Source organism: Salmo trutta, chromosome 27 (assembly GCF_901001165.1).
Source record: "Salmo trutta chromosome 27, fSalTru1.1, whole genome shotgun sequence".
NCBI lineage: Eukaryota > Metazoa > Chordata > Actinopteri > Salmoniformes > Salmonidae > Salmo > Salmo trutta.
In genome coordinates this window covers 40,377,444-40,391,922 of record NC_042983.1, presented here as the reverse complement: position 1 = coordinate 40,391,922, position 14,479 = coordinate 40,377,444, and the positions used below count along the sequence as shown (strand labels likewise).

Sequence of the window (14,479 nt, the reverse complement as noted above, 5' to 3'; positions counted from 1 at the left end):
GTGTGTGTGTGTGTGTGTGTGTGTGTGTGTGTGTGTGTGTGTGTGTGTGTGTATACATGTCTTTGTATCGGTGTGTGTACATGTCTTTGTATCAGTGTGTGACCTCCTCAGTCTCAGACTGCTTCCTGATTCTCCGCCAGTCTCCTAAAGTTCACACACTTTCTCCAGCCAATGCTCACATCAATCGTATGCTTTTAGAATCTACGACGCTGAGTTTGCAAGTGCACACTTCTGGAATAAGAGTTGGAGAATAGGGGACGCACACAGCCTCCGTCTCGCTCTGCTCTCACCTCCTGAGCCCAGAATGGGTTGTTAGCCTGCTGTCTGAGTGTCCCCTTCAGGTCAAAGTTGTCGTGGTAGTGGTTGGTCTCAGTACGAGGGTAGCTGATATAACCCTGGGTGTACAGACGCTCTGCTATCTGCATGGTGTGCTGTGGACCCATACCTAAAATGGAAGAGAACACAGCACCTTCAATTCAGACAGCCTTCAGAGCACCAGTTGTAATACTTTTGTGCCATCCTTGATGATTGTGAATGCAGTGTATCCACTTCTGAATGGCTTCTGGTTCAATGGCTGAATGGCTTGACAACTGGCTGAATGACTTGACTACAGGCTAAATGGCTTGACTACAGGCTAAATGGCTTGACTACTGGCTAAATGGCTTGACTACTGGCTGAATGGCTTGACTACTGGCTGAATGGCTTGACTACAGGCTGAATGGCTTGACTACAGGCTGAATGGCTAAATGGCTTGACTACTGGCTGAATGGCTTGACTACAGGCTAAATGGCTTGACTACAGGCTAAATGGCTTGACTACAGGCTAAATGGCTTGACTACTGGCTAAATGGCTTGACTACTGGCTGAATGGCTTGACTACTGGCTGAATGGCTTGACAACTGGCTGAATGGCTTGACTACTGGCTGAATGGCTTGACTACTGGCTGAATGGCTTGACTACTGGCTGAATGACTTGACTACAGGCTAAATGGCTTGACTACAGGCTAAATGGCTTGACTACTGGCTAAATGGCTTGACTACTGGCTGAATGGCTTGACTACTGGCTGAATGGCTTGACTACAGGCTGAATGGCTTGACTACAGGCTGAATGGCTAAATGGCTTGACTACTGGCTGAATGGCTTGACTACAGGCTAAATGGCTTGACTACAGGCTAAATGGCTTGACTACTGGCTAAATGGCTTGACTACTGGCTGAATGGCTTGACTACTGGCTGAATGGCTTGACAACTGGCTGAATGGCTTGACAACTGGCTGAATGGCTTGACTACTGGCTGAATGGCTTGACTACTGGCTGAATGGCTTGACTACTGGCTGAATGACTTGACTACAGGCTAAATGGCTTGACTACAGGCTAAATGGCTTGACTACTGGCTAAATGGCTTGACTACTGGCTGAATGGCTTGACTACTGGCTGAATGGCTTGACTACAGGCTGAATGGCTTGACTACAGGCTGAATGGCTAAATGGCTTGACTACTGGCTGAATGGCTTGACTACAGGCTAAATGGCTTGACTACAGGCTAAATGGCTTGACTACAGGCTAAATGGCTTGACTACTGGCTGAATGGCTTGACTACTGGCTGAATGGCTTGACAACTGGCTGAATGGCTTGACAACTGGCTGAATGGCTTGACTACTGGCTGAATGGCTTGACTACAGGCTAAATGACTGAATGGCTTGACTACTGGCTGAATGGCTTGACTACTGGCTGAATGGCTTGACTACAGGCTAAATGACTGAATGGCTTGACTACTGGCTGAATGGCTTGACTACTGGCTGAATGGCTTGACTACTGGCTGAATGGCTTGACTACAGGCTAAATGACTAAATGGCTTGACAACTGGCTGAATGGCTTGACTACTGGCTGAATGGCTTGACTACTGGCTGAATGGCTTGACTACTGGCTGAATGGCTTGACTACAGGCTAAATGGCTTGACTACAGGCTAAATGGCTTGACTACAGGCTAAATGGCTGAATGGCTTGACAACTGGCTGAATGGCTTGACTACTGGCTGAATGGCTTGACTACTGGCTGAATGGCTTGACTACAGGATAAATGACTGAATGGCTTGACTACTGGCTGAATGGCTTGACTACTGGCTGAATGACTTGACTACTGGCTGGATGGCTTGACTACTGGCTGGATGGCTTGACTACTGGCTGAATGGCTTGACTACTGGCTGAATGGCTTGACTACTGGCTGAATGGCTTGACTACAGGCTAAATGACTGAATGGCTTGACAACTGGCTGAATGGCTTGACTACTGGCTGAATGACTTGACTACTGGCTGAATGGCTTGACTACTGGCTGAATGGCTTGACTACTGGCTGAATGGCTTGACTACTGGCTGAATGGCTTGACTACTGGCTGAATGGCTTGACTACTGGCTGAATGGCTTGACTACTGGCTGAATGGCTTGACTACTGGCTGAATGGCTTGACTACTGGCTGAATGGCTTGACTACTGGCTGAATGGCTTGACTACAGGCTAAATGACTAAATGGCTTGACAACTGGCTGACTGGCTGAATGGCTTGACTACTGGCTTGACTACTGGCTGACTTGCTGACTGGCTTGACTACTGGCTGACTGGCTTGACTACTTGCTGAATGGATGCTAATGTCTGTGCTGTGATTGGTGGTCTCACCTAGAGAGGAGCTGGCCACTCGGAGCATCTCCACGGTGTTCAAGGCCAGAGGTCTCTGCTTGGCCTTCTCCTTCTTACTCACCGACTCCACCTTCAGGACGGGAAGACAACTACACCTTCCATAAAGGCACTTTTTGACTGCGTTTACACAGGCAGCCCAATTCTGATCTTTTGACCAATCATATCAGATATTTTGCCCAGAATTGGACCAAAGATCAGAATTTGGCTGCCGGTGTAAACACACACCATTGAGTGTGGATGAAGTGGTTTCTTAAGTTGTGGCCTCTGGCCAAGTCACCCTTACAAAAGAGGAGTTTAACCTCAAGGGTCTTTACTAAGTACCTGTGTTACATCAGAGAGAGGAAGGAGAGAGTAGGGCAGTGACGGTCATGAAATGTTGTCAGTCGGTGATTGTCAAGCAAATAACTGCCGGTCTCATTGTAACTGACCGTTAATTAACATAAACCTTTTTAGCATCTCCTGGCTTCCACATATAGCCTTACAAGCCACTGATATAGACCTTTGGAACATCTACATTTTAAAAAGCCTAATAAATCCATGTAATATAGTCTACACCTTCACAATAAATCCATTATTTATTTTAGACAGGTCTAAAGAGACACGATATGAAGAAAATGTAGTCTATTTCAGAAAAACATAATATCATACTCTGAGTTGTCCTTATGTTAGGTCCTGATCTGGCTATGTCATATGGCTGTGGGCTACACTAGTTCATTTAGCAGACAAGATTGGCTTAGAATTCCATGGCATTATTCTTCATTATTTTATAGTATGAAGAACACAATTTAACATAGCTGAATAAAATAGAAAGGATATTTTCTCCAAACGATTTGAGGGAGTGCCACACGCGGCTATTCTGTATTGAGCGTTTAACAAAGAAACAGGTCCTACTAAATGCTTAATTTATAGTTATTTATTCAACTTTAGTTGTGATACAAACGTTGGGCTATATATATTTGATTTTTAATACATTCTAAGGCTGTATGATGGGACTCTATCGATGATTTTTAAAAAGTCTCAAGCTGCACACACTTCATCAGTCTCTCATTCACAATTTGACAAGCACTTGATAATATTATCACCAGGCCTCGAATTTCCCGGCTGCAAACCCCTTTGTGTGGCTGTAATGCCACCAACAACAAAAAAAAACTTTTGTGGCCAAAGTTGCCGTTGTGCCCCTGGGCTAAATATAATAATGATAGTTCCCTTCTCCCGGCTGCCCTGCTCCGAAGCACCTCTCATTCACATGACTCGCTCAGACGTAGCCAATGCCTGTCACGTTATCAGGTTCATCTGACAGGCATTACAGCTAAGAAGTAGACTACAAGTGAATGAAGACAGACACATCGGGGACACAACTGAGTGCGTCTCTCTTATCGAATTCTGAGGCGCATATAGAAGATGTTAGAACTGTCCAAATGTACTTTTCGTCAGCCAATAAGGTGAGTGGGTCTAACAAACAGGAAATGCACCAGCCTATGCAAATCCACTATCCCCCATAATACAAAAGTTGACCTATGCTATTGGTCAACTTGGCCAAAAGTGTCCTTTTGGTCAACTTGTCCATCTATGTCTGTCTGTACAATAAATAAATAAATAAATATTCCAAACATGCTCTGGGACAGTTGTGGGATGCGATAGATCCCAAAATAATACAACCATTCGCATCAACAAAAATAAACTTTTAAAAGCAATGAGGCTGATGCAACAGATCTGAACATTTAGCTTAAAATGTTATAAGACTGGCAATGCACACACGGCAGGCAGTAAGTAAGCTATAAGCACAAATGTTCCAAAATGCAATCAATTAGCTGGAAAACACTGTTCTCGAAAGTGCGAATGCAAATGGGATTATTCATGTAATAATGTGTTATTAAAAAGGTGAATTTTTATGGTGAACATTTTCTTCCCCAAACTTGAAGCTCATGCGCAGCCTATGTATGCCAGTTAGGCTCTACACCAGTTATTAAACAGATTAGTTATTTGGCCACTTTAGTTGTGTCAGAAACCTTATCAAAACATATAGGCCTATGGGCTAGACTACACGAGGTGTGCGACTAGGATTTGAAAAATTTGCAAAAAAAGGCACATGCTGGGCATCATTCACAAGTTATAATACATCATCCAAAAGTGATAGGCTAATATTGTCACCCATCAGACTATTCTTAATTTAATCTTGTCTTTACATATACAAATTAATATATGTGTGAAATTAGTTTTGATTTAGAAAGGAGCATTATCATGCATCTGTCTCGAAACAGGGGCATGGGAAAAAATAGACGTGTCATCTAAACACTTATATAGCGAATGGAGGACGCTTTTCTCCTGGTTCATTTTCATGCCAGCTAGCTAGGCTATACTCCTGTTGTAAAGACAAACAATGAGCTTAATATTAGGAATGCCAATAAATAGTAGACCTAGTCTATAGAAAGCTGATGGGATTCTCCTATTTTTAGTAGAGGCCATCATTATGTTTTCTCACGCAATTGCATATCCTATAGAAATGTTGCACAACATGAACTCAAATGAAGTGTTTGATTAGATTTTCGATTACATTTGCATTGATGTCAGAGTGATTAGAGTGACAATAGAGAGCTGAGTACCAGGCAGTAAGCAAGTTTGATAGGCTACTAACGACCAAACAGAGACAGAAAGAGAGAGAGACAAGAAAGTCAGAGAAAAAAAGACAGGCAGCTAGACAGGCAGAGAGACATGTCTTACCTTGGCCTCCCTGGAGGTCTTAGTCATGTTGACAAACATCTGTCCCACCTCTCTGTCGAAGACCCTCACCCTGTCCCAGTCCAGAGTCAGAGGAGACTCTTTCCCTTTGAAAACCTACAGAACAACATTACATGTATTATGTTAGACTAATGGCTCTTTGAGGACCTGTTTGGTCATCTTTGGGTGTTGTTGAGGGAGAAGGCTCAGGATATAAAATGTTTACTCAAAGAAGCACCCCATTCTCACATGAAACCCTCTGACAGGCTTTTTTGGGGGAGCTCGCCTTAGACTGTATGACAGTGGAGGCTGGTGGAAGGAGCTCAAGGAGGATGGGCTCATTGTAACGGCTGAAATGGAATAAATGGAACGGAGTCAAACATGTTTTCCATATGTTTGATGGGTTTAAAACCTTTCAATTTATTCCATTCCAGCCATTACAATGAGCACATCCTCCTATATCTCCACCCACCAGCCTACACTGCTGTAACACACAGTAGGTCTCTGGTTTGAGGGACTGGGTCTAGGGTCAAGGTTAGGGTCAAGGTTAGGTTCGAGGTTAGGGACGAGGTTAGGGACGAGGTTAGGGACGAGGTTAGGGACAAGGTAAGGGACAAGGTAAGGGACAAGGTTAGGGACAAGGTTAGGGACGAGGTTAGGGACGAGGTTAGCCTTTAAGCAATACTTCAGGATTTTTTACATAAAAATGGTATCCACAAGTAGATAAAGGGCCTCATTGCCAAAATCCCGATGTATCCTAGGTTTAGGCTTGGGGACTCACCTTAGCCTGTATGACCCAGTAGGTCTCTGGTTTGAAGGACTGGATCTTGTCGTGGCGCTCCACACAGAAGCCCAGTGTAGGGGTCTGACATGGCCCAAAGGAGATCAGGGATGAGTCCAGGTTACCATATTTACCCTGGAAGTACTTGGTCTGGAACCTGGAACACATTCCAACAACAGGACAGCACCACTGGCATCAGCACAGTTGACACAATAAACTCAACATTGGCTGAATTAAAATCAGTCAAACTCTGTGGCTCTTTCTCAAAAAAATCCTCTCCTTCGTTGCACTGATCTGAAATAACAGACCAGGTGAAAGCCAGTCTAATGAGCATCTACCATGTTGTTGGTAGGGTAGGTTAGGGTAGTGTTGTGTAGGGTAGGTTAGGGTAGTGTTGTGTAGGGTAGGTTAGGATATTGTAGTGCAATGCTTCCACACATTTGTTCCAGTATTGAGCAAATTTGTTTTGCATACTAAGTCTTACATAGTTGGTTTTGTTTCGGTACGTTGTATTGAAAGTGTCTAATACTGCATTGATTCGATCACAATTCCCACAGCAGAGGGAAACGTTGATAGTGTTAATAACTAATGGGGGGAAACTCTAGAACATTGATAGTGTTAACTAACGGGGGGAAACTCTAGAACGTTGATAGTGTTAATAACTAATGGGGGGAAACTCTAGAACATTGATAGTGTTAACTAACGGGGGGAAACTCTAGAACGTTGATAGTGTTAACTAACGGGGGGAAACTCTAGAACGTTGATAGTGTTAATAACTAATGGGGGGAAACTCTAGAACATTGATAGTGTTAACTAACGGGGGGAAACTCTAGAACATTGATAGTGTTAACTAACGGGGGGAAACTCTAGAACGTTGATAGTGTTAACTAACGGGGGGGAACTCTAGAACGTTGATAGTGTTAACTAACGGGGGGAAACTCTAGAACGTTGATAGTGTTAACTAACGGGGGGAAACTCTAGAACGTTGAGTGAAGTTCAATCTTGTGCTCCTCAGCGTGGGCTGATATGTCTTTTGCTAGGCAGTCCTGGGGGAAGACTAGAGGGAAGACTGGTGTAGTGTAGAGTAGTGTAGTATAGTGTAGGGTAGTGTAGATGGGTCTAGGGTAGTATAGTCTAGGGTGGCGTAGTATAGTCTAGGGAAGTATAATCTAGGGTAGTATAGTCTAGTCTAGGGTAGAGCAGTACAGTCTAGGGTAAGGTGGTGGAGTCTAGGGTAAGGTGGTGGAGTCTAGGGTAAGGTGGTGGAGTCTAGGGTAAGGTGGTGGAGTCTAGGGTAAGGTGGTGGAGTCTAGGATAAGGTGGTGGAGTCTAGGGTAAGGTGGTGGAGTCTAGGGTAAGGTGGTGGAGTCTAGGGTAAGGTGGTGGAGTCTAGGGTATGGTAGGGTTGAGTTGTGTAGGGTAGTGTAGTGTAGGGCTGTGTAGGGCTGGGTAGTGTAGGGTAGTGTAGGGTAGTGTAGGGTTGTGTTGTGTAGGGTAGTGTAGGGTTGTGTAGGGTTGGGTTGTGTAGGGTTGTGTATTTGTGTGTAGGGTTGGGTTGTGTAGGGTTGTGTAGGGCTGTGTAGGGTAGGGTCGTGTAGTGTAGGGTAGTGTAGGGCAGTGGGGTGTGTTGTAGGGTCGTGTAGTGTTGGGCAGTGGGGTGTGTTGTAGGGCAGTGTAGGGTAGTGTAGGGCAGTGGGGTGTAGTGTAGGGCCGTGTAGTGTAGGGCAGTGGGGTGTGGTGTAGGGTCGTGCAGTGTACCGGGTGAAGGCACAGCCAATGCGCAGGTCCAGCTCCTGCCGGGCGTCTACAGACAGAGCCTCGTTACGGTTGGGCTCTCCCAGCTTGTTCATGGCCGCCCAGATGTCCGTGTCGGTGATGGAGCTGAACTTGGCTCGGTAGACGGTCCGTTCACTACCGTAGGGACGGTTCATCACCGGCTCAATAGCGTCCAGGACCTGAGAAAGTAACAACTTTCTAATAACCTTTATGAATAAGCATTAATAAAACACTTTCCAACCTAGAGAGAGGGGTAAGACCAGCAGCAAAGAGAGGGTGGGGTAAGACCAGCAGTGGAGAGGGTGGGTTAAGACCAGCAGTGGAGAGGGTGGGGTAAGACCAGCAGTGGAGAGGGTGGGGTAAGACCAGCAGTGGAGAGGGTGGGGTAAGACCAGCAGCAAGGAGAGGGTGGGGTAAGACCAGCAGTGGAGAGGGTGGGTTATGATCAGCAGTGGAGAGGGTGGGTTAAGACCAACAGTGGAGAGGGTGGGGTAAGACCAGCAGTGGAGAGGGTGGGTTATGACCAGCAGTGGAGAGGGTGGGTTAAGACCAACAGTGGAGAGGGTGGGTTAAGACCAGCAGTGGAGAGGGTGGGGTAAGACCAGCAGTGGAGAGGGTGGGGTAAGACCAGCAGTGGAGAGGGTGGGGTAAGACCAGCAGTGGAGAGGGTGGGGTAAGACCAGCAGTGGAGAGGGTGGGTTAAGACCAGCAGCAAGGAGAGGGTGGGGTAAGACCAGCAGTGGAGAGGGTGGGGTAAGACCAGCAGCAAGGAGAGGGTGGGGTAAGACCAACAGTGGAGAGGGTGGGTTAAGAACAGCAATGGCTGTAGTGAGAATATGTTTTTATACATTTTTTACTGCCTTTTCTCCCCAATTTCATGATATCTAATTGGTAGTTACAGTCTTGTCCCATCGCTGCAACTCCCCTACGGACTCGGGAGAGGCGAAGGTCGAGAGCCATGCCAAGCCACACTGCTCGCTTCACCCGGAAGGCAGCCGCACCAATGTGTCAGAGGAAACAATGTACAACTGGCGACCGTGTCAGCGTGCATGCGCCCGGCCCGCCACAAGGAGTTGCTAGAGTGCAATGGGACAAGGACATCCCAGTCGACAAAACCCTCCCCTAACCCGAACGACGCTGGGCCAATTGTGTGTCGACTCATGGGTCTCCCAGTCGCGGCCTGGGATCGAACCCGGATCTGTAGTGACGCTTCTAGCACTGCAGTGCCTCAGACCGCTGAGCCACTCGGAAGACCCTGCTGTAGTGAGAACGTAACGTTGAATTGGGATTACCTCAAAGCAGATGTTCTCTCCCTCTTTGTCGCAGTCCAACCACAAAACCACATAGTCACATCCCTTGCCTTCAACCTGGAGAAAGATAGTGACAGAATGATTTTTATTTACAAAGGAGACCAATCAACTGATATAGAGGGGGGCTGGAACAGCTCCGTGAACGATTGACAGGAAAATGACCCTTCAGATGTGACTAGAGACACAGACGAACCTGTAGGAACTTGACCATGTTGAGTTTGGGGTTGGCCTCCTTCTTCTCAGTAGGGGCTTTAGTGAAGAGTTCAGCTGGATCCACCTTGTCCCAGTTATTATACTTCCCTGGAGAGAGGAGAGGGGGGACAGAACAGGCACCGGAGTTATCAACTTATCCCACCAAGATTTGCGACACAGAATTGAATCCAGTCAAAAAAAATGTAGCATTTAGCCTAAAAATCAACAACAACTAAAAAAAAGACCTACCTATGAAATCCAGACTCATCACGTGCCCACACACCGACGTCATCTTAAAGCGCACGCTCTGGCCTGAGAAGGTACCCATGTACTCGTGGACCGAACATGCTCCGTTCAGACCTTTACGACTGGAGCAGCTGCCTGGGTTAAGAAGAGAAACAATAGGAGTTAAACCTGGATCCATGGCGTCTCCTAAATGGCACACTATTCCCTATTGGTTGGCACTTTATAGTGTTAGGGTTCCATTTGGGACACACACCCCAGTCAACATTGTAGACTATATACTCTGAACCATTTGATGAAAAGAACCAAGAGGGGAAACATACAAAATCCATCCTTCTATTCATTAGAATGAGGAAATAGTGGGACTTGGAAGGTGGTAATTATCCCCAGCTATCCGAGATCACCCTTGTTAAAAGACCTTTTGAGGAACCATCTGGTGACATGTGACAAGACGTGAAATGGAAAAGCTACCTGAATGACTTCCCTTCGTCAAACTAATCAAATATTTTTGGTAGAAATGTCACGACTTATTGAAAATACAGATTCAAACTATTTCGGGAGGTTATTTTACACAACAACAAAAAACGGAACCTAATAGCATGATTCAACTCTTATAAAAAAAGGATTTCAAAGTACATCAAGGCTAAACCATAGCGGAAACTCCAATGCCCTTCCCCTGACCCTGTCATGGGGCTCATACTACCTGAGCTAAACGCTACGTCGTGACGAAGTAAAGTTAATGACATGCCTCTCTCAAGGCTGAACGCTAATGGAGGTACATGCATGGTAAAGACCATGGTAATGAGAGACACAAGAAGCCAGTGACTGAGTGACCCCCCCCCTTTCTACCCACCTCTAGCTGTGACGCTGACCCCCACCACCCTTACAATCCCAGGTGCATAAATACATCCCTGGTTCGAGACGATGGACATCAGCTCTGAACGAACCAAAGGGTACCAAGAGCAGCAGCAGCCAAGAGAGAGCTATAGAAACCCACAACACAGCAGAGACAGAGAGCTACAGAAACCCACAGCAGAGACAGAGACAGAGAGCTATAGAAACCCACAACACAGCAGAGAAAGAGAGCTACAGAAACCCACAGCACAGCAGAGACAGAGAGCTACAGAAACCCACAGCACAGCAGAGACAGTGAGCTACAGAAACCCACAGCAGAGACAGAGAGCTACAGAAACCCACAGCAGAGACAGAAACAGACTCCAGAACCGGAAGCCAGAACTCACTCCAGAACTCAACATGCAACAGCTCCAGGTGAGATACAAAGAGATCCATAACAACAGAAGCTGTAACTAGCCAGTGGTACTCTCCAGGTGATGTATGATCAGGGACTAGAGCTAACTTTCACTATGACTGCTCTTGATTGTCATTGGCTATTATTATGCTGTGGGACATAATGTAAAGACAGACTCTGTGCTTTGAATTAGAATTTTCCTCCTTTGTTGTTGCTATTAGGCTCATTCTTATAGCAGAGTATGAGCTACTGTGCTACTGAGTGATTGGCTGAGGATTTTATTTTTATGGAAGGTCAAACCGTCAAATGAATTGTTTGTTTGAGTCTTTAAGAATGGTTTTATGGTACAACAGTTGAATGTAGCTAGGAATTTTATGCCATTTGGACAAATTTTCATTGAACAGTTTAAAGAGCTGGTAAAAAAATAAATGTCATTTAAGCTAAGGCTAGTTGTTGTCTTTAGTTGCATAGATGTGACGTTTACTTCCTGGTGTTTTATATACACTCAGCTTCAGCTGCCAGTAGCCTAATGACATTATATCATTAAACCAGAGATAGTATATCCCTGGGTTTAACAATGATATTCAACCCCCTTGTGTTGTGTTTTCTGTGTTCAGCTCCAACTCAACATTGATACTTAAAACTCTGTGTTTTCTCCCTGTGTGTGTGTTTTCCTATGCAGCACCTGCGTCTGCTACTCCTGTGCTTTCTGGCCATGCGTCAGTGCCTGTGTGTGCCCCTGGGGGGCCAGTGTGTAGACGAGAGCTTCTGCACTAGCAGCCTGCAGGAGTACCACGCACAGCTAGTCAGCCTGCCCAACCGCCTTAACGAACGCAGTGTAGCCGCCTGGAACTACGTGTGAGTACCTTTACTGGACGGATGGATTGATTGGAAGAATGTACTAGACTATTAAAATGCATGTACAGACACACACTTATGAGTGCTAATCACCATTGCAGCCTTGGATACTAGGGTTCTGAGACTGTGTGCAATGCATGTTTCTTTTCTAGGATATTTTTTTCTTCCTTTCAAGGTCGTTTTTTTCCCTCTTCCTTCAATTGTGGCTTGGTTCCGAGTCTGACAATCTTGTGTTCTCTTCCTCCTTCCAGGGAAAAAATTGACTTGAACCGGGTGCCACCGGTCCTTTATGAAGCCAACTGCCTTGAAAGCCACTCCTGTACGGGTATAGACAGCACCCTCAGGTTAGAGACCATTCCCATCACCCTCAGGATGCCCGTGCTGAGGAAAAACCCCCGCTGTGCCTCCTTCTCCCTGGAGTTCGAGCCCATCAATATAGCCTGTATATGCGCCACTTCCAGACAAAGCGGATTTCTGACTGATCGATTCTAAAATATTAAAAGTATTTATTTACTTTGGCTATAAATGTTGAGGCTATAAATTAGATTGAATGTGTGTTTTGAATGTATTTTATTTTTTTGACAGAAGGGTAAAAATTATTATTATTGTTGTTGTTGTTATTGTTGACATCACTCAGTATAAGTTGTAACTGTCATGTTAGTCGTTTGCCACAATGACATCGAAAATGTATTGCTCATTGGTCAAGAAAAAATCAAATGTTCCCTTATCATCTGCTAAAAGCTTAAAACAGTAAATAAACTCATTTTACAGCATCAAAAACAGGCGTTTCTCTGTTGTATTACATGGAGTTAAACATATTAGATAAGGAGTTACTCACAAGATGAACGATAACTAACTAATACTGCTGCTGGATTTTCCCTGGTACATAGTTGTTGATTCCTAGCTTGCTAGATGTTTACAATAAGGAAGCTAGCTAGTTGCTTTATTAACATAGTAAACATTAGAGATGTCTTACCTTTAGAGAGGATTTTGGCAATTGACTGAGCCAACGACGGCTTCTCCGCTACCATCAAAACTGTCTTCATGACTGGAAACAGCACAGCGACACTAAGTTAGCTAGCCGGCTGACAACAAATAGCTGCTATTTACAAAATGTAAATAACTAAATTATATTTAGATGTGATTATAAGTTCTAAGAAGCATAAGTGCCACGAAAAAGCTAATTGTCAAGTTAGTGGCTAGCACAAAAGAAACACAACGCCGCCATGACAGTTTCTAGATGCTCTTCCGGTTGAAAGTGTAACCTAACCGGAAGTACAAACGACATATAGGTAAATTGATTATCGGCTTGGTACGGGTCTACAGAGCTGTAAGCTCTCACGCTTTGAAAAGTACTGCTTTTATTTTTCTAATGAGTCCGTTGTATCGTCAGTGCGTTAACTTTTCAACTGTGCTCCAAAACGTTTTGAAGTCGGCGCATCTGCGACTGCAATTTAACATCATGAGCGTAACCTCTATCATTGTATTTTATGTGTATATATTTTTATTATTATTATTATTAACAACAAATTAATTCAAAGGTACATAGGGGAACACACGTATATTTAAAGAATATACAAAGGACAATTGGGCTAGAGAGTACATTATCACATTACACGAGGACCTTAATAAGGGGCATGCACGCATTTATACATCTGACAGCTTTTTTGTTGGTCAAGTATTTAATTGTCTTAAAATATAGTTACATTTATTTTTTGTAAGGTAAGAAAATGTGGTGTTTTGTTTGTAAATGTACATTTGTGAATATGACATTGACCCCCAAAAATTATGAAATTAACTGCATACAATTTTCAACTTATTTCTAAGTAAAGAATCCAAGCAGCACATCTCTCCATAATAGTGTGAAGTCTTCAGAAATGTGTTAAATTATAAATCTACTGATGTCTTGCCACCAATTCCTTACATGAATACAATGCCAAAAAGATGCAACACTGTTTCTGGGTGGTCATTACAAAGATACAATTTGAATGTATTTATTTTTTAAACTTCTTCATGTAGTGGTTGGCAGGATAATATTTATGAATAATTTCAAAATAAATGTCCTTAATTGTGTTAATAAGTAGGTATGTGTGTGGAAACATTTACATTTTTTCCAACAGATATTATCAATAAAACCATTCCAATAAGGCAGTAGTTCCCAAAATGTTTATAGTCCCGTACCCCTTCAAACATTCGACCTCCAGCTGTGTACCCCCTCTAGCACCAGGGTCAGCGTACTCTCAAATGTTGTTTTTTGTCATCATTGTAAGCCTGCCACACACACACACACTATACGATACATTTATTAAACATAAGAATGAGTGTGAGTTTTTGTCACAACCCAGCTCGTGGGAAGTGACAAAGAGCTCTTATAGGACCAGGGCACAAATAATAATTATATAATAATAATCAATAATTTTGCTCTTTATTTAACCATCTTACATATAAAACCTTATTTGTTTATAGAAAATAGTGAATAACTCACCACAGGTTAATGAGAAGGGTGTGCTTGAAAAGATGCACATAACTCTGCAATGTTGGGTTGTATTGGAGAGAGTCTCAGTCTTAAATCGCTCTGGATAAGAGCGTCTGCTAAATGACTTAAATGTAAATGTGAATGTAAATCATTTTCCACACACAGTCTGTGCCTGTATTTAGTTTTCATGC

The 14,479-nt window shown here is 44.1% G+C and overlaps 1 protein-coding gene across 1 annotated transcript in view; it reads right to left on the bottom strand.

Moving 5' to 3' along the window:
* top3b (DNA topoisomerase III beta) overlaps nucleotides 1-13,054 on the bottom strand; it is a 31,449-nt gene extending 18,395 nt beyond the window's left edge. The window contains exons 1-9 of the mRNA XM_029718164.1: nucleotides 12,789-13,054; nucleotides 9,712-9,843; nucleotides 9,464-9,570; nucleotides 9,253-9,327; nucleotides 7,943-8,139; nucleotides 6,185-6,341; nucleotides 5,407-5,520; nucleotides 2,665-2,755; nucleotides 291-445 (exon numbers count right to left, since the gene is read on the bottom strand). Of these exons, the coding sequence (XP_029574024.1) occupies nucleotides 291-445; nucleotides 2,665-2,755; nucleotides 5,407-5,520; nucleotides 6,185-6,341; nucleotides 7,943-8,139; nucleotides 9,253-9,327; nucleotides 9,464-9,570; nucleotides 9,712-9,843; nucleotides 12,789-12,858 (1,098 nt within the window). The 5' untranslated portion in view covers nucleotides 12,859-13,054. The remainder of the gene's footprint in view (nucleotides 1-290; nucleotides 446-2,664; nucleotides 2,756-5,406; nucleotides 5,521-6,184; nucleotides 6,342-7,942; nucleotides 8,140-9,252; nucleotides 9,328-9,463; nucleotides 9,571-9,711; nucleotides 9,844-12,788) is intronic.
* Nucleotides 13,055-14,479: the final 1,425 nt, after the last annotated feature.